The 18,645-nt window shown below is 37.9% G+C and overlaps 3 protein-coding genes across 3 annotated transcripts in view; 1 reads left to right on the top strand and 2 right to left on the bottom strand.

The window, feature by feature from the left end:
- The window catches only part of LOC136053172 (P-selectin-like), a 170,835-nt gene that overhangs the window by 114,819 nt on the left and 37,371 nt on the right, over positions 1-18,645 (bottom strand). The gene's annotated exons all lie outside the window — the stretch shown is intronic.
- Positions 1,495-6,764, top strand: RGS13 (regulator of G protein signaling 13). The gene is made up of 5 exons (XM_065744470.1): positions 1,495-1,572; positions 2,558-2,626; positions 4,192-4,253; positions 4,859-5,025; positions 6,422-6,764. Exons 2-5 carry the CDS (start codon positions 2,562-2,564, stop codon positions 6,587-6,589), a joined length of 462 nt encoding a protein of 153 aa, XP_065600542.1. The 5' UTR covers positions 1,495-1,572; positions 2,558-2,561; the 3' UTR covers positions 6,590-6,764.
- The window catches only part of UCHL5 (ubiquitin C-terminal hydrolase L5), a 96,524-nt gene continuing 83,188 nt past the window's right edge, over positions 5,310-18,645 (bottom strand). The window contains exon 12 of the transcript XR_010622655.1: positions 5,310-5,320. The gene's annotated coding sequence lies outside the window, so the exon portion shown is untranslated. The remainder of the gene's footprint in view (positions 5,321-18,645) is intronic.

Genomic DNA, 18,645 nt, shown 5'->3' with positions numbered 1-18,645 from the left:
GTAGCTTACAGGTTCACTGGTTTGGCATACAGGTGCTGTAAATAAAAGTGGAACAGATGGCCCAGGGAGGTGGTAGAGTCACCATCCCCAGAGGTGTTCAAGAAATGTTCAGCTGTTGTACTGAGAGACACGGTTTAGTGGGAAATATTGGTGATAGGTGGACTGGATGATATCAGAGGTCTTCTTTATGGATTCTATGAAAGCATGTGCTGGAGTTCAAAAATAGATGCATTCTTTGACCTACCAACAGTTAGTATCTGATATTTTTCCTATGTATAATAATGACCACTAAACAATGATTTCTAGACTGGTATCACATCTTGTGCAGAAGTGAATACTCTGAAGTCTTAGATTCATTTATCAGACGGGTAATTCCTCTAGAAATGTTGCAGCTATGTGACTGCTTTTTTGATTCAAGACCTGTGGAAAGCAAAACATCCTATATGTTAAAAAAAACAAAACTTAATTACCAAAAAAATTTTGCACGATACCCTCTTATCCACTCACTATACATTCATATAGACCAGCTGAAATCAGCTCCTACTACCTCTAAATAGCTGGCTAAATTACCAAAGCTGAGAAGTTATGATGTAGATGTGCTACCATTTGCAACAGAGAATAGGGTACAGACGTAGGCAAGGTCACAGGCTGTACTTGTGACATTAGGCCAATGCAAAATTGGCACACATTGCACGAGGGCACACTGTAGCTTTGTGTGCTGGATCTGTTTTGTTTTCAGAATAACATCATTGCCAGCAATAACAAGTGACAAACTGATGTAGTACAGGCTACATATTTCTGTGGAATGAAGAAAACCCAAGGATAAAGATAAAATATTAAAACTAAGATCAGCACACTTTGTTCCCTGGCCTATTCAGAAATACTTCGTATGCAAAGAGAACTATCAAGCCTTGGTTGTCTGCACAGCAGATGCAAAAACACGGCCAGCTCTGGGGCACAGTATTTTCTTTAAAACGTCAAAGTTCGCTTTAAAACATTCCTCAGACCAACAGTATCTCATTAGACAATGTGATTTCTTACGCAGCAACCAACTTAAGAAAAAAAGTTAGTGACTGACACTTTGAATGTAGATGGAAGTAGCTGAACTACCACTTCATCTTATATTTTAGATTTCCATACAGCATAAACTATAGGTTTCAAAGGCTGTTTTGTCTGTATTTCAGTAAATAAAAGATCAATGACTTATAACACAATGATTAACAAAAAAAAAGAGGGCACTAGGTAAAGTCTAAAATAAGGTGATGGGGATGGTTGATATCACATACCAAAAATTAACATGCAACTATTTTAAATATAGAATATTGCATTGTTCTAAAATGTCTCTTCTACGCAGATGGTGAGACCAGAGTAAATACTGGTGATGGGAGTAGGCAAATGCAGAGGAAGTCATACAGAAAACAAGCAGAGCTTAGTTCAGAGAACTCCACAAAAGTAGGAAATGAGCAACAGTCACTGGCAGTCCTACAGGGCTGCTGGAGCACAAGCAGCCCAGCTGCAGTACGGTGCTCAGGGAACTGAGGAAGCTTCGATATCCTGTAGGAAACCTACTGGGTAAGATTCTAATGTAATAACAAACTGGATTTAGACATTAATAATAAGACTAAGATAAGAATCATTGCACAAGTTCAGAATGCTGCTCTGGGAGATACGGCCTTGTTCTGTGTTTTATTATGCTTGAACTGAAAGGAAAGCATGGCTGCCAGAAGAGTGTGTGCTAGTAAACCCAAACCTGATAGAAACTATGAGCTGAAATAAATAACGTGCAAGACAATTGATTTGCTTTCAGGCAGGTCTATGTAAGCTCACCTTCCATCCTTTGCAAGCTTCACACAGTATTTGAGCTCACTTGAAAGAAAAAGGAGAGGGATATACTTTGGGTCAGAAAACCTTGTTGGGATTTTTAGTTTGATTTGTTATTGCATTTCTTGTGTGTTTGGCTGGTAGTGGTTGTGGGTTTTTGTTTTTTTTTTGGTACATCAGTATAATCTTAACAGTCTTTTTCTTAATACAAATTACACCTGCTCTCATTAATATTATCTCTATATGAAAGCAAATGTAAGACCAATTCTTAATCAGCACTGATTAGCTGGTAACTGTGAGGCAAATTACTGCCTTGTACTTCAGTTACTGAACACTGTCCAATTCACACTGAGCTCTCATTCTAGATCTAGGTCTACTTGACCTTCCAAAAAGGGAATAACCTTATTTTCCTTCTCCTTTGGGTCCAGCTCAATGTTTTAAGTTCTTTTCACGGTTGGGAAAGGAAATAAATACCAGTTCTATTTTAAAAGGGGAAAGAAATCTCTGTTGAACTGCCTAAATTGTTGCATGTTAAAAAAAAGTACATTTTGAACTAATGCTCCAGTCACAGCTTAAAATAAAAAAAAGTTAAAAGGTGCTAAAGATTAGATGTGCAAAATAGCAATGATGTTAGAGGAGGTAGCACTGTTACATGGAGGACTGAATTACAAGTGGAATTTAAAATAGTCAGAAATCAGTATAAGAGGTTTAAAACTCACATAGTTTTCATGTTTAGGAGAATGAGTCCAAATACTTGCTGGCTTTGCAAGACATTGAGAGCAGAAGAAAATGGAATCAGTTCTAAGTAAGTAATGGCAATTCTTACATTCTGCAGTACTTGCTGCTCTCTGAATAGGACAGAGATAAAAGCCACAAAATTCACCAGGACTTTCTCTCACAAGGCTAAAATCATGCAGATGTGTGCAGCATCTTCACCACTGCTCCAGCTGACCACCTGCAATGCAGCTAATTGTGTTACAGCATGATGTGTACATTAGCATTCCTCTATTGGAAGGGGGGTATGGGTATATCCCAGTGGGAACCTTTACTTTAAGTATTTAGGCATATATCTAACCTAATCCTTGACTTAATCTCAGGTTTATGCCCCAAAAGAATTTGTAAGCCCAGTTTTGCACCAATTCTTTCAAAGAATTCAGACTACTGGCAAAAATTGAATACATATGGGTATTCCACATTTGAAGTGATGCTGTGGGTGGAAAAGAGAAGCAGTAGTGCCTCCTGCAAGTCATCAACTGCCACCAAAGCCAGTGGAGGCCAGTCATAGCCATAAGTTTTGGTTAGCATGTCACACATATGGTGGCTAAAAAGCTAGTATCAAGTTTGTACACTGTACTTACTGATTAAAAAAAATACACCCTCCACAGCAATACTGAGATCTTTGTATCATTTGGATGAGGCTAAGTAAGAGCTCAGCAGAAATCCAGAGAGCATTTCCAGAAGTGCCTCTTGGACAAGGACTTCTCTTCTACACACCAGTGGCTCAGCCCATGGGAAACTGATGCAGTGCAGCCAGGGAAATCCCATGCAATGGGGAAGGCACAATAAGCCAAACGCAGCTCCCACAAGGCCTGGCAATAGCATTCTATGAGTTAAATGTTTGAGTCCCAGCTATAAAGCCTCATATCTTTGGAGAATACTCATGTTTTTCAGTGTAATAGATGTTCTCCAGCAATTTGAATCATCTTGCCAATTAACACAGCAAAAACATTGCAGTCAGCACAGCAGCTATGAGAGTGGCATTAATAAGACATGATCACATTCCCCTTATAACATTCATGATTTTAAAAGAAAAAAAAGTAAAAAGCTTTTCCTCCATGTAAACTGCCTCATCAGGTAATGTTCTTTCTGCTTCAATGATTAATGCTGAAGGTAAATAATCAGACATGGAAATAAGATGGCCCTGCTGATGATGCTCAGTGAGACAGACAAGATTGTCACTTGTTGTGTGCATAAATGCTAATGGGAATGAAAAATCATCTGCATCAGTAACACTGACTATGACTCAGAAGCAGCTCTCAAGGAGAAGGAGCATTCAGAGCAATAAAGATTCTCACCTCTCATAATCACATGAGCTTCATGAGTTTCCACAGATGAGTGTCAATAACTCATAGGAGGGAGAAAAAAATATTCTGATGGGAATTAGAAGGGAGCACCTCTATATTGAAAAGAATACACACTTAGCAAGGACAAGACTTAGGACATGCAGAAAAGCTTTTTCAAATGCGAGATTCATATATCTCATTTAAATTAGGAGACAGATTTCAATAATTCAATAATTAATTGTATTTGATTTCACATGTTAGAACCATGGCTAATTCTATAATCATCTCCTCTTTTTCTTTGCTAAAGGGTGCCTTTGGATGAAGTACTACAGTGGTCACAGTCTTTTGAAAAACTGATAACTAGCAAACGTAAGTAGATGTTCAAATTCCAGTTGGATTACTGAAAAAACCTTCTTAAAGAGCACAGTCAGCAAGATAAGCAGTATTTTGTGTGCTTTATCTTACATGTAGCTACTGAAAAACAGCTTAGGGGATTGTGTTTATCATGCATCACACAGAAGAAACAAAGAAAAAGAGACTTGGCAAACTCCATATATAGAAAAGACATCATAGCTGGTGGTACTTCTGTACACTGTAATGCCATGGAAGGCATCAGCACAACATCTTTGGATTAATGAAAGCTCAGAATTCTGCAACAACAGTAAAGTTTGATTCAAGTTAAACATTTGTGGCTTCCAGCTCAAACAACACCTAGCGTAGACTTCAGTGCTCCTGAACAGCAAAACAACACGAGGTTTAAAAGATGTTCTGCACACTTAGCAAAATGCAGTGTCGAAGAATAAAGCTCTAGGGTGAATAAGTGCATTTGATTTCCTACTTTGATACAATCTTTCAGTAAGAATGTTTAGATATACAGAACAGAGTTACATACTACCTTGCAAATATTCCTACTACCTTCCAAAGGCCTCTCCAGGTATGCTGTATATAAAATCTGGCTTTCAAAATATCTACAGATGGACCTGGGATCTACAAGATCTACTTGAAGACAGAGCACAGTGATGAAAACATAGAATTCTGGCTTGCTTGTGAAGCTTATAAGAAGATCACATCACAAAGAAAAAGGACTTACGTGGCCAGGAGACTTTTTACAAATTACATTCAAACCCAGGCTCCCAAAGAGGTGACATACCCTAACATGAGCTTTTTATTTCCTCTTTAGAACTATCCAAAGTGTAACATAGCTTACAAAATGCAATAGATATCTAGAACTTCTCAAAGTGATTGAAGTCTCCTGTTCATCCTTCCAAAACTCCTCTGTATCCAGAATATTAATACTTGCCTTCACTGCTTCATATGTATGAAAGTCCTTCATATACACACACCAGATATGCATGTGCACACAGAGCTAGATAAATATTCAAGTTTTTGAATCTTTATTTCCTTTAAATAGTCTGACCCAGGGGCCATGGATCTCACTTCAGTATATCTTGAACAAGATATAGAAAAATAGTGTAGATTTGAGGATTGAAAAGAAAATGTCCAAGGCAAAAAATTAACTCCTGCTCAACAGTTCATGCCCTCTGACATTAACCTGTCTTGTTTATTATCCTCCTTGAAATAACACTGGCTTTCACTGCCTCCGCCCCAGCAGAATGACACAGCTGAAGTATCTGCATACATAACTTTCTGGTTTATGCACAACCAGAAATGAATTACAGAGTCTCAAAAACACAGCCTCTCTGTTGACACTGAAGGGCCAGCCAAGTCAGTTCTGCTTGGTCTTCAGATGCTGACAGAGATCATTTGCTCCTTTAAATGACTGAACCACTTCCACTAACATAGAAGTAGAGGAATTTTGAAGGCTCTTGCTATTAGTTTTAAAACACAATTGAAAATATAATTGATTTTTGTCTTTTACCAAACTTTTTACTTACAAATTTACTTATTGGGGAGATAGAGTGAGTGTGTGTATTTGCAGCGTGTTCTGCTAAAAGAAACCCAGCAAGACATTCATGCTTTTGAGAAAGAAGTGTCATTATTGCCAACCACAAATCCATTAATCTAGACTAAGGCCATAAATCAAGTATGCTAAGAATAAGTTGTTATAAATAATTTGCGTTGTGTATTCCCCCCCCCACAACATTATGTATTTGAATATTGCTACTGCTGCCTAGGTATCTAGGTTTCCATAATACACTGACTCCACCTTCTCTTTATATTCACTATTAAGATATGAGCTGTATACCATTCTAAAAACATAGATGCTAAATGAGAACTTTTACACAGTTTATATTCAATTCTAATTTAAAAAGATGCAACCAAAGGGAACTCTCTGGAATAGCCACATCCCAGTCCATAAACAATATCAGCACCAAGAGACCAAATCAAGCCAACAGATTTCTCTGACATAAGGAGAAAGACTCTACTACATAAAATAGATCAAAGTTCTTAATTAAATGCTGATTGTAAAATGAAGGATACATAAAGCTAGAGAAATAAAAGTGCAGTTCATCTAACTTACATCATCCTTAGCAAATATTTATTGATACTTCAGTGATGCTGTTTTGTGTTTTCAGATTAACATTGACAGCCCAGTAAAGAAATTAATTATCAGGAACATGCAAGAACCAACAGAGTCCTGTTTTGATGAAGCACAACGAATAGTTTACATGCAAATGGAAAGAGATTCCTACCCTCGATTTCTTGAGTCAAAGTTCTATCAACAACTCAAACACAGACTTTGAACTGACAGCAATATTTCATCAGTACATTAAAAAGAAGGGCTGAAAGCTTGCTCTTCTAGTCAGAGTTTCTAAGACATAAAGAAAAACAAAACAAAAAAAAAATCACAGTAGTTTAACATTAATCATATCTTATGCTGTTCTGCTGATGTTAGAATTGATGAACCACTTTCCCTCTTTTCCCGTGGAAGGGTTCCGATTTTGTCTTTTTCCCCTTATCCTATCAACACAACCCTGAAGTCTAGTGAAAAATAAAGCTTATAGATCTTCAGTCCAAAAAAAGTATGAGTAAAGATCCAGTCTTTCTTTGATGTACAAGTCTGACGACAATGCCAGGTCTGAAGTAGCAGTTTTGCTGCTGGAAAATAAGTGATTATCAGGCTGCATAAATGTTTTGTGTTTGCTTTGCTAATAAGTCATATGTCTAACAACACTTATCTCTGGCTGGCTTATTGATTTTATACTGACTGAGGAATTCCTTCTGGAAATGAAAGAGCTGGAGAAGTTTTTTCTCCCTACTGGAAGAAATTCACTCTATTCCCAGAACAGATTTCTTGTTAACAGGTAAAGATCTCCTTCTCAGCCTTTGTGTTACTAGCTGCTCAGCAATAACAGCTTATTTCATGGAGTCACATGATTCATAACAGTAACTACAGGCAGCAGCAATAACAAGTCACTGCTCTTAACAGTCTCATTAGCAGCACTTGAACAAGCTCAGATGTGCTTTCCACTAGCAGACAACTTACCCACATTAATCACTGTAATACACTTAACAAAAGATTGAAAAACCTTAAATTGGCAGAATTCTCTTTTCTTACTTAGAAACATAAAAGCTTAAAAAAGAAAATCAGAACTATGGCAATTCTTCAAAGTTAAGCAAAATAACATGTAGATTAGTAAAAGGCTTTCTAATAGTTAACTGTATCCTACCATGGAAACTGCTGACCTATCAGGAGTTCCCAAAAACATGCTGGACAGATGGCCAGTATGGTTTTCCTTCCCTCAAATAGCTGACAATTAAATCATTCTTGATCTTTAAACATGAACTGTATTGGCCTACTTTCTTGACAGTGGTGATTAAATTTATACTCATTGTCATACCACTATTTTCATGAGTTTTAGATCCATTCTTGGTGATTAGATAATGAAAAATGGAGAATAACAAAAGCAGATTGCACATCACACTCCCAAAAAGTGCATGTCATTAGAGTCAGTTAGAAATGAAACTGTAAGAATAGTAGACATTTTCTACGCAGATTGGTGGTAAACAAGAACGTTTCTGCTTTGTAGCCTTCACAGACTAAATTGTTAGTAGGATTTTCTCTCAAGTTTGAGTTATTTTGCACTTCCAGATTAACCAGATACTCCTAGTTTTAAATCCACAGAAATAAAATACAGGCAAGCTCACTCTAGGTACAGGAAAGTAATATCGAGAATCTGGTACCATGGAAAACTGATTTAAAGAAATATTAAGGAAAGATATGTTTATTATTAATTACAGGACAGATTAAGATTTTTAGGAGCTTATATTCTCAGATGAAGGGGAAGTGGCTGTGACATGACTGTCAAGTATACAATGCCAAGTACCATTGCAGCCACAGGTCCCTTCAGGAATTATATTTGGTCTATTGTTCACTAGCTACAGAAGAAAGGGTACAATCTAAGAAAAATTTTGCTGCACATGACAATTAGACATATTATGGGATTTCCTATGCAAAGACTGCACCCTAACACAGTCATACCCAAAGTCTGTAATGAAGCTTCACAGTTGTGGTTATTTCTCTCAGCATAACGGCACATTTAATAATTTTTTTTTAATGTAACACTGTACAGCTTTAAGAGAAAATCCTCTGTGTATATGGATCATTTATGAACATGATATAAAAAAACCCATAAGGTCATAAGTATATATCTATATGCTCTACGATGTAACTATATTACATTTAAATTCACTATCATCTGTGTCCTACACAGTATTCCTCAGCCCACATTTCTGCAGAAATTATGAACTGGTTATCAAGAAGTATTTTTCCCCAACTTCTTCCTCCCCTTAAACACCAGGATTACTCATACATTTTTTCAAGAGCATGGCTTGGGATTCCAGCAGCCAGTTACCTGATGTGATTTTCTCATTGCTTTCAAATACATCCTACAGACACTGGAACGTTTGCAATCCTACGACCCTCCATTATGCCATGATGCAACTAAAAACAAAAATGTTTGCATCCAGTGTGGTGAAGGGCTTCTGTGTTGCTCACAAGAGCTCAATCAGAACAAATGTTTACAAGCTGCAAGAGCACACACATCTATCCAAATAACTTGGCATCATCTACCACAAAGAATACTTATTATTGCTCTCTGCTATAGGCAGCCAATTAATTTGGCTACCCAAATTTTCAGCAAATTGAAACTGAGCAAGTACCAGTGAAGACCAGTTATCTCATTATCCTCCAAACAACATTCAGAACACAGCCCTACCCCCTTGACGTTCATTTACCCCCACAGATTCACGACAGTGCTTCTCACTGGGAAGGAAGTTAGAGTCCAAACCTAAGATCCAAAGGGCAGAACCTTTATAAGTTGTGGTACAAGGTTCCGGTGGTAGAAAAGCCAGAAGTACAATGTGAAAGTACAGCTGAAAGATTGCATATCATGAACATCAGAAGCACCAATAATCAGAAATGACAAATTGTCATTTTACTTGCCAAGTCCTGGAGGAAATATTGCATGCATCTAATGACAGATTTAAACAGTTGCCTCTAGCTCCTATCAGTATCAGGCTGGTAAGTCAAATTTCCCAGAACATCCATCACTGGGGCTATTGCTACACATAGCACCAGCCAAGGCAAATAGTTTTTCTCCCACACTCGTTGTCTGCAAACGGCAATTCCAGTAATCACCTCAGTAACAACAGGTGAGCAAATAAGAACAAGATATTTAATTTTTCCTCAGAAGAAATAGTTACATGCTCTATTTTACGAAGGTATTTCCTTCCTACTACATCATGATCTGCTTTGCCTTCACTTAGCAGGTGAAGGTGGTCCACACAGAACTATAATTGGACTTGCAACAGTATGAAGGGGAAACAGCTTCCTATTCAAAGAAACAAAAGCAGCTTTTCAGACATTTCCAATTATTAAGATTTACCATTCACATGCTCTGGTAATAGTTCATATGCACTTCTGAACACTAGGAATATCAGTGTATTCTGTTAATTACTGGATGTGAACAGACCAATGAATTATGAGACTAAAATCTAAGCATTTAAGTCCACAATATGGAAAAATATCAAGAGTCGCCTAGAAATCACTTGGCCACATTTGTGTCTTTACTCATTTTTGTCTGTTGTTAAAGTAATAGTCATTTATTAACAAGAGAACTTGGTAGCTGATAATCTCCTTTCGGTTTAGGTACCAACACAGAAATTACCCACCTGATTCTTCATCGTCTTATTCACTCTTCCTACTTCTCATTTTAGCTGTTCTTTTGTAACTGTTTCTAGTGGAGGTCATCCAGAAGACTTCTTTGGATATCTACCTCAATAGCTTCTCAAATTCCTTCTAATCTACCTCCCATTTCTCTTCATAGTTAAATACTGTTGGTTTTTGTTTTTCATTTTTCTTTTCCATTTCGCTGCTTTTATTATTAATCCAAAGCAGGAATTACATTCTTTAAATTGTGTTGTTTCTGTGTTAACAGCTAACACTTCTCTGTCAAGAACAACCTTGAGGCCTCTTCACACTCACTGAGCCTCCCAGCATAGTTTCCAGAACCGCCATTTTGTCTCCAGAGTCAGTCAGCCACAGCCCAGAGGACCACTAGTACAGTGGCACACAAAGCCTTCCTAGAGATCAAGATTTTTTTTAAGCAGGACACCTACAGCATGAATGTAGGATTTCTGTAAGTGTTAGAAGTGAACTGTCACAAGATTTTTAGCATAGGACCGCTCTGTGGGAGCACCAATGTCAAGCCAGCAGCCAAGTGAGTCCAGTGGTCAACTCTGAGGTGCTCACAAGGAGCAACTGCAGGAGAGAGATGAAGAATACATCTCCATCAAACACAGCTCCAGGATACAAACATAGCAACAATTCCACAGAACAAATTACAGCAGGCTTGCTTCAGTTAATCATACTATCATAAAGGCTGGAAACATCTCTAAGATCATCCAGGCCAAACATCAACTCATCTCTCCCATGCTTCTCGACTTCTATTGAGACTGTATCAGTGTGGCAGTTACTTCCTAGCAACATGGTTTATGTTAAAATGAAGTAAAGCCTACATTGTCTTTGCACTTGTAGAGCACTAGATCAACTGTTCACTGACATTTAAAACTAGTTTTACACTGTTAAGTTCTGAAGAATGGGAGAAATCCACCTCTGGTTTAAAAGAAATCGCATAACTTGCTGTTAAAAAAAAACAATGAAAACAATTGCTGAGATAATTATGTTCCATCTAGTACATTTGATGAGGTATAGTAACAAACACTTCAGGGAGCTTTCTTTTTTCATCCTCAGAAGTGACATCAAAAAAGAAGAAATCTAGCAAAGAGATTATCTGCTCTCAAAGCTGTGACAAAAGAGTCAACCAAAAAGTTAGCTGGCTAGCTAATGTTTGCTGGAAAAGTTTACCCAAACATCCTAATCATTCTGCTTATAGCAACTCGGACTGGATTTACTGATTACTGTACAGCACAACAATGAATCTAATGATCTAAATAATCTGAACTTCTTTGTTGTTTTGTTTTTATTTTACAAGTGTTGAAGAATCTTCTCATTTCTGTATCTGCACTGCCAGCTGTTTGGGCAATAAAAAAATAGCTTTTCTACCCAGATTCTAAAGGTAGAGAAGTGAAGACAACCAACCAGAATAGATCTACTGCTTTTTGTATAAAGGTGCTAATCTACCCCACCTGCACTACATATCAGCAAAAGAAAGATCAGTGACAGTACCAAGGACCGTCTGGCTCTACTAGCATGAGTTTATAACAGTTGTTGAGAAGCTGGTTTGATAAAAGTACATCTTGTGACAGAGCAGTGAAGCTTTAGCCATGATGCAAATTGGAAAGATTTCTGGACACAGAGAACTTGATTGTCATATGTTTATGCTATGGTAATGCACACAGTCTTCTTGGAAAAATCTCAGGACATTAGTGCTTTCTGCATTTAAGAGCTCATGAAGTAGTAACAGAGTTGAAAAACCAGCAGGTAAGAAACTTAACTAGATATAGGGGCACACCGTGTAGGTCACTTCAAAAGCAACACCTCCTATTTATTTCCATGGGAACTACAACAGAAACAAAAAGCACAATAGCAGTATTTGGTAGTGGCTATTTTGGCTGAGAATTTGCTCTTTTTCAATGCAATTGAACTCAGCCACCATTAGCTATATACTGTTGCAGTGATGAGAAAGACCATACTGCTCTTGTAAAAATGCACACCAGTAGAAGTGACCCACCACTGCAGCTACTGAAACACACCCTTCACTGCCTCACCGCATTCACATCCACTGTTTGGTCTCTACAAACACACTGGAACAGGCCCTGTAGGTTTCTTGGCAAAACACAGCCCTAAAGAAAAGTGTCATCGCTTTCCCTCTACCTTGCTCTTCACCCAGAGCCTACACCATTGAACAACACTGACAACCATGACAAGGGCTTGATAAGAGTCCCTCAAGCTGTGACTTGCATGCATGCATCATGACTAAGCCTGTTTCCATGGGCACAGACCTTGCAAGGCAGTGGAAATTTCAGATCTGGGGGAATAGAAAGTCTCAGACCACACACCTCCTCTCCTCACTACAGCCAACAAGCCAAACATTGCCCACACACCCCAAAGGGGAACCTAAATATAATTTTGTACTTCTCGTAATCCATCAGTTACAGCAGTGTTTTAGATGCCACTATGCTGTTACATGCTCTTGTTAAGTTCTCACAGAAACAATATGGATAAAACTCTATTATTAAGATGTTCTTCTAAAATCCATCTAAAAACAGAATATCCACATTACAACATCAAGCTGCATTACCAACAAGCCAAGAAATTATAGCTTCTATTTCAGTAAGACTGTATGATTATATATCTTTCAATTAAGAAAGTGTTTAATACACACAGTTAAAAAAAGGTTTAATCATCTAGGTACACAGAAACAATTAGAGAAGCAATCTGCACCAAATATAAATCAGAAACTTTCCAGACTTCTCTCGTTACATTTGAAAAAACCCACAACATTTATAAACCACAATTAAAATAGAACTATGAGGCTTCAGAAGACAGAATTATTTTAATTAGTATACTCTTCCTGCAAGACCAGAAATAACAAGAGCTAAAACAGAATGAAGAGAAACAAAACTATAAAAAGCCTCTTGTTCCCCATTTTGTGTAACTTAAAGCTTTCCAAAACCCTTGCAAACAATCAAGTCTACTGAATGTGGAGAGTGGAGGTTGTCTTTGCTTTCCCATCTTACATTCCCATTCTCTGAAACAGCAAGACCTAAGACTGACTATATTTTTGGTCCAGATGTGTAATATTAGTGGAGTAATTTGAATGTTTATAGGGGCAGTATTGTAAAGAAGACAATTTGGATCCCACGAGAAACATCAGAATAAAAGTACAACATTCCTTTGGTTGCCAGTGAAGTAAAGTTGCTCTTGGTCAGTTTTCCATAGTTGATATTTTTTATTTTTTTTTATCTCCATTTTGTTATTTTTTGGCCATGTAGCTTTAGTGATTGATATGTAAAGCATACCTACTTGTAGAATTATTTCAGTCTTGTCTTAGAATCACGGAATTGTTTGAGTTTGAAGGGACCCTTAAACAGCATCTTGTTCAGCTCCTCCACAATCAGTCAGGTGCTCAGTGCTCCATCAAGCACGACCTTTGGTGTCCTCAGGGACAGGGCTCCCACAGCTCTCAGAGCACCCTGTGCTAATGCTTCACCACCTTTATTGGAAAAACTTTTTATATCCAATCTAAATCTTTAGTTTGAAACCATTTCTCCTTGTTCTATCACAAAGACTCGGCTAAAGTACCTGCCCCTTTCCTTCTTACAAGCACCAAAAGGGCACTCAGATCTCCCCAGAGCCCTCTCCTCTCCATGCTGAACAGCCCCAGCTCTCAGGCTGTCCTTGCAGGGAGGTGTTCCATCCCTTGGGTCATTTTTGTGGTCTCCACAGGACAGGCTCCATCTTACAGGATGATGAAACTGACCTCAGTGACACTAAGGAAACTAAAAATTGTTACTGTATCTCGTCTAAAGAGCTCTATCAAGAAGCAATTACATCATTAGTTTTGACATTTCAGCTCATCTACTTACAATTAACGTAATTTTGAGTGTGAAGTAAAAGATATGAAAAGCAATTTACATCAACACATGATTAAAGTCTGTGACTGTGAGTGATAAAGTTCACTAAAGCTAAAAACAAAGTGTACCCTGCTTAAATCCATCATGACAAGTGAAATGGCAGATGAAACCACACAAATAATCCCAGAACAGATTCTCAGATAAGTGGAGAGACAAAAAGCATGGAATCACAAGAGGAAATGTGCCCGTACTTGAGCATGAATTAAAATAAAAGGATGAGAAACTAACACAAAGCGGTGCCTTAAAGGCAAAGGGACAAACAGAGCAGCTTTCAGGTAAAGTAGAACAACATAAGGTACATTACTTTTTATTCCTGTACGAGTGCTGTGCTGATCCTCACCCATATAAGGGGCTGAACAGGAAAGAGAAGCACTCAGGAAAGTGGGGAATAGAGAAAGATACCTATGGTGTAGAGATGAGTTTTTAAAAGGTATCCTCACAAACAAATAGTATTTAAAGAAAAACATGGAGATTTGTGAATTACACATTTCCTTTCTGGCCTCTTCAGCACTGCATGTATTTCAACTCTCAGAATGATGTCAGTTAGTCACTTCATGTTCAGTTGGAAATACTGCTTCCAGTTGGCAGTACTGCTCATCCAAAACCCCCCATGGAGAAGGGAAAAGCAAAAACACAATGTACCCCCCCATTTCTGACATGTAACCATATATGCTACGCTTCCTCTGTTTCTTAATTCATGCATTTAAGAGTAACTCTATTGCCAAGCATTATTCTGAAAGCCACCAAGACATTTGAAAAACAATTTTCAACAGATTAAAGCAGTAACATGTCACAGCAATTTAATCACACCCCAGAATATAAACTGGGCTCCAAGAATAGGCTCATCAACAGCACTAAAAACAATTCTAGTCTTTCTGGTGTATATGAAGATTTATTTTTACACGTTTATGTTTTTTTCTTATCATTTGAGAAAAATCCCTTTAGAAATTATTTAAGACTGACTTCCTTGTTTACTTTCAACTCCTGAATTTATTTCTTAGATATGTAAACTGCACGTTTGGTGGAAGAAATTTTATTTCAAGTATAATGATATCTACAACCAAACCACAACCACATGACCCACATGCTGTTGTAACTCCATTTCTCTGTTCAATACAGTCTATATCAGTCATCCACTAATCTAACACACCAAAGCAATAAATCAATTCTATCTATTGACAGATGATGTCAAAACCCTCCTAGAACTGTACATAACAGTGTCCAGAATGGGGATGCACAATAACCACTGCTGGGCAATGGAGGGGTAAGTAAAACACCTACATGCTTCCTTTACGCTTCAAGTTCTATAGGTTTTGAGCAGGGAGCTGGTTGTTTTCTGCTAGGCTTTTTTTTTTTTTGCCCTCTTTGCTCTCATTATGCCTCACTAAAGTCCTGATTAGTCCAGCTACATTGAGTACACTCAGTGCTGGTTGATGTACATTCCTCTCTAGGTTCTTTGTATAAGATAAGCCAGCACTTACTCACCCAGTGGACATCATGGCTGTAGAGCTGGCCAGCCTCTTAAACAACGCAATAAAGCCAGTCAGTTACCGGAGCAGACAGCAGTCAAACATCTTGAAATAGAATGTTAGATATCAATTGCTGATCAGATGGCTGGTACTAGATATCTGGTCTCATTTTTCCCCTTAGAGAACATCCTTTGTTGATACCTCATAACATTCCCAAGAAAGAGCTGAACAACTAGCACAGAGGACACAGGGTGCTAAGCCAAGAGTCTGCTTACTCTTCAGCAAGAGGACTAGATAATTACTCCTTCTATCCAAAATGCAGTTACCAGTTGCTTTTAATAGAAGTGTCAGGACTGTGTGGGATTCAGTTAATGAACCAAGTGTAAAAGTAATGCCTGAAGATACTCTTTGAATACCTGTTTATATCCAATTCTTAGAACTTCTTATCTCACATTAAAATGCCTGAAGTTCATTAAACTTTGACGACTTTCTCATAGGTATTCTTTTCATCAGTAATAAGGGACTCCTAAAAACACTTAGAAGTTGCTTTTTTTTCCCCTCCCCTCAGTCCAGATTAGACTGGGAAGCTGCCAGAACTTTACCTGGCCTTGCCACAGCCTAGTTCACACAAAGCAGTCTAAACAAGTTGTTAACAGCAAAATTCCTATCTACTCCCTTCATGGGGACTTACAGTTTGTTTAACAGGAGGAAAGTGACGTGGCTAATAGCTAATATAACCAGAACTGTGATGGGTATGTGCACATTACAGAACACACAGTAGCCAATTGAGCAGCTCATGTTGTTCTAGCACTCTGATAAATATTCATTAAGATGCATAACTTGTGTTCCTTTTAATGATTCTTTTAAAATGTTGCTACCATGAGGTGTAACTTATTTCTGCCTTACTGCCACTGTAAACCACACAGCTCTGTTTCAGGTTCCAACTGCCCTCCCCCAGAGATCTGAATTCTGGAGACCAGACAGCTGTTTGTCAAAAAATTAATTAGCATGGGGATAAGTAAAAGAAGGGGAATATATATATATATTTATATATATATATATATATATATATATAAACTAAATTCAGCCCAACTGAAGTCTGAAAGCAAAGTAATGGAGTTCTATACAAATAAGAATTATCATTCTGTCTCTCCATGAATTTTTGGAAGTTTCTTTTACTTTCTAAACAAAATGTGTACAGAAAGCAATTACAAAGAGAAAGAACTTTCCAAAATGGTGAGCACAAAAAGTTGGTTTAGAATCCCTTATTTCAGGAAGGAAGCAATTTGGAAAGAAGTTTTCCATAACTTGCATACAAGTTCTCCAGATACTTAGGACTTTCTTTATGAGCTTTGTCATTTGGATTACTGTACAGCCAAATAGACATGTTTTGCTTTGTTTATTCCCTCTCCTCCTAGACATTACACACGACAACTGTACCAATATCCACTAACAGGAAGATAAACTGTGTTTCTAATGCAGGTATTCAAGCCCTTCTCATTCAGTTAGTGTTACTGCAAGTGGCCGTGCACAGAAGAAAGGTGGATTGCCATCACCTGCAAACACTCAAAGTGCTAACTGAGGGCTCTAAGCATCCCAATGACTAAATAAATAAATAAACACATAGCTTGCCCTCACATCACATGGCAAAGCATGGGTAGTGCTTGGAACAAAGCCTCCCCCTCTGTCCCACTCGTAGCTGCTGGTATAGAGAATAAATAAAAACATGCATTTAAGCCATCTACAAGTTACTTTCAAGTTAATAGCTAAACGATATATTCCTTGCAGAAGTTCTGAAGCTTTAACAAGTTTGTTTTCAAAGCTTGTACATACAAGCATGTAATACTTAAAGTATGTTTGAATATTAGCTACTCACTAAGCCCTTCATTTGATATCAATAAATAAAATAAACAACAGTAATTCCTGAGAATTCTAACTCCAGTTAGAAGAGACAACATGAACAACAGGGCACAGTATCCTCGGCATAGCAAGTCATACTCTACAAGGAAGCATTCATCCCTGAGGTTTGGTAAGGATCCAGGAAGCACAAACCTTTGCAAACAGTGTTCTTGAAGGGATTTTTCAGAAGTGACCTTTTTCTTCTCAGAGTATACATCTGTAGAGTATACAGAGCCAGCCATTTACAAAGCACCACCGCAGTTTCCTGATAATGGTTTAAAGATGGGTATCCAATTCTCTTTAAAATGTATGAAACAAGGTTTCAATTTGGCAGTAATAGTTGCTACCAACCTACTCCTGTCCAAGAAACCATCAGTTTGGAATTTTTGCAGGGGAGCAGAATACAGATCTGTCAGTATTAGCTTGGTAAAATCCAGAGCACTTATAATGAAACTCTCCACTCATTGATGGGGTTTGCTTCAATAGACAGGTTGGATAACACTATTAGATTCTAATGTGTAGAATAACACATGCTTCTCCTCCTAATGTACTACTCATACACAACCACGTAAGCCACTTCATCATCCCCTTCTAACTTCCCCTCCTCTGCTTGCACATACACTCTGGAGTTTTGAGGTAACTGTGTCACTGGAGATGTCATTTCTCACAGAGACACCTGAAGAGAGCAGTTTCACACATAGAAATGTCAAGGGGTGCTTGACAGCACTTCCAGAGAGATGTTCCAATACCACAGATTTGGAAAGAAAGTATTTGACCAGAAGTTTACCAGGAACAAAAAGCAGAAAGAAGTGTAATGACTCTGGTGTCAGATTGAATAAATAAAATAAATAAATAAAACTTAACCAAACACTTGGCAACTTAACTAGTCTTTCATATTGCAGTATTCCCTTAAACTAAGTTGAAGTCCCATAGCTCTACCTCAGTAATCTAAGAAAGTGAACGTGATTACTTCAATGCTGATGTTTCAATTAATTGCTTTTTATAACACACTAGTTCCAAAACTGTGACCTGTCCGTAATAGCTCACAGAATAACCCAAGACCCAGCTCACTCAGTAGTGTTAGCAATAGAAATAAACTAATGTTTATGAACCAGGTTTGTGTTTAGATTCCAATCAAAAATATAATTAAAGAAACAACACTTTTCAAAACCATATGTTGCCCAAGGCACCAGCAGTGGCTGAGGCTCTCATTCTGCTTAGTTTTAAATGCATGTTTCCCAGGGCTCACTTACAGGCCATTGGGAGTCTACCTTTTCATCCTTGCTTCCTGATGGAGATGAGCACCATGATCACAGTGCCAGTGTCAGAAA

This window comes from Cyrtonyx montezumae, unplaced genomic scaffold, assembly GCF_038088225.1.
Source record: "Cyrtonyx montezumae isolate F1298 unplaced genomic scaffold, pur_monq_1.0 scaffold_1, whole genome shotgun sequence".
In the NCBI taxonomy this organism is placed as follows: Eukaryota; Metazoa; Chordata; class Aves; order Galliformes; family Odontophoridae; genus Cyrtonyx; species Cyrtonyx montezumae.
Note: the sequence above shows the minus strand (reverse complement) of the source record. Positions and strands in the feature narration are given on the sequence as shown.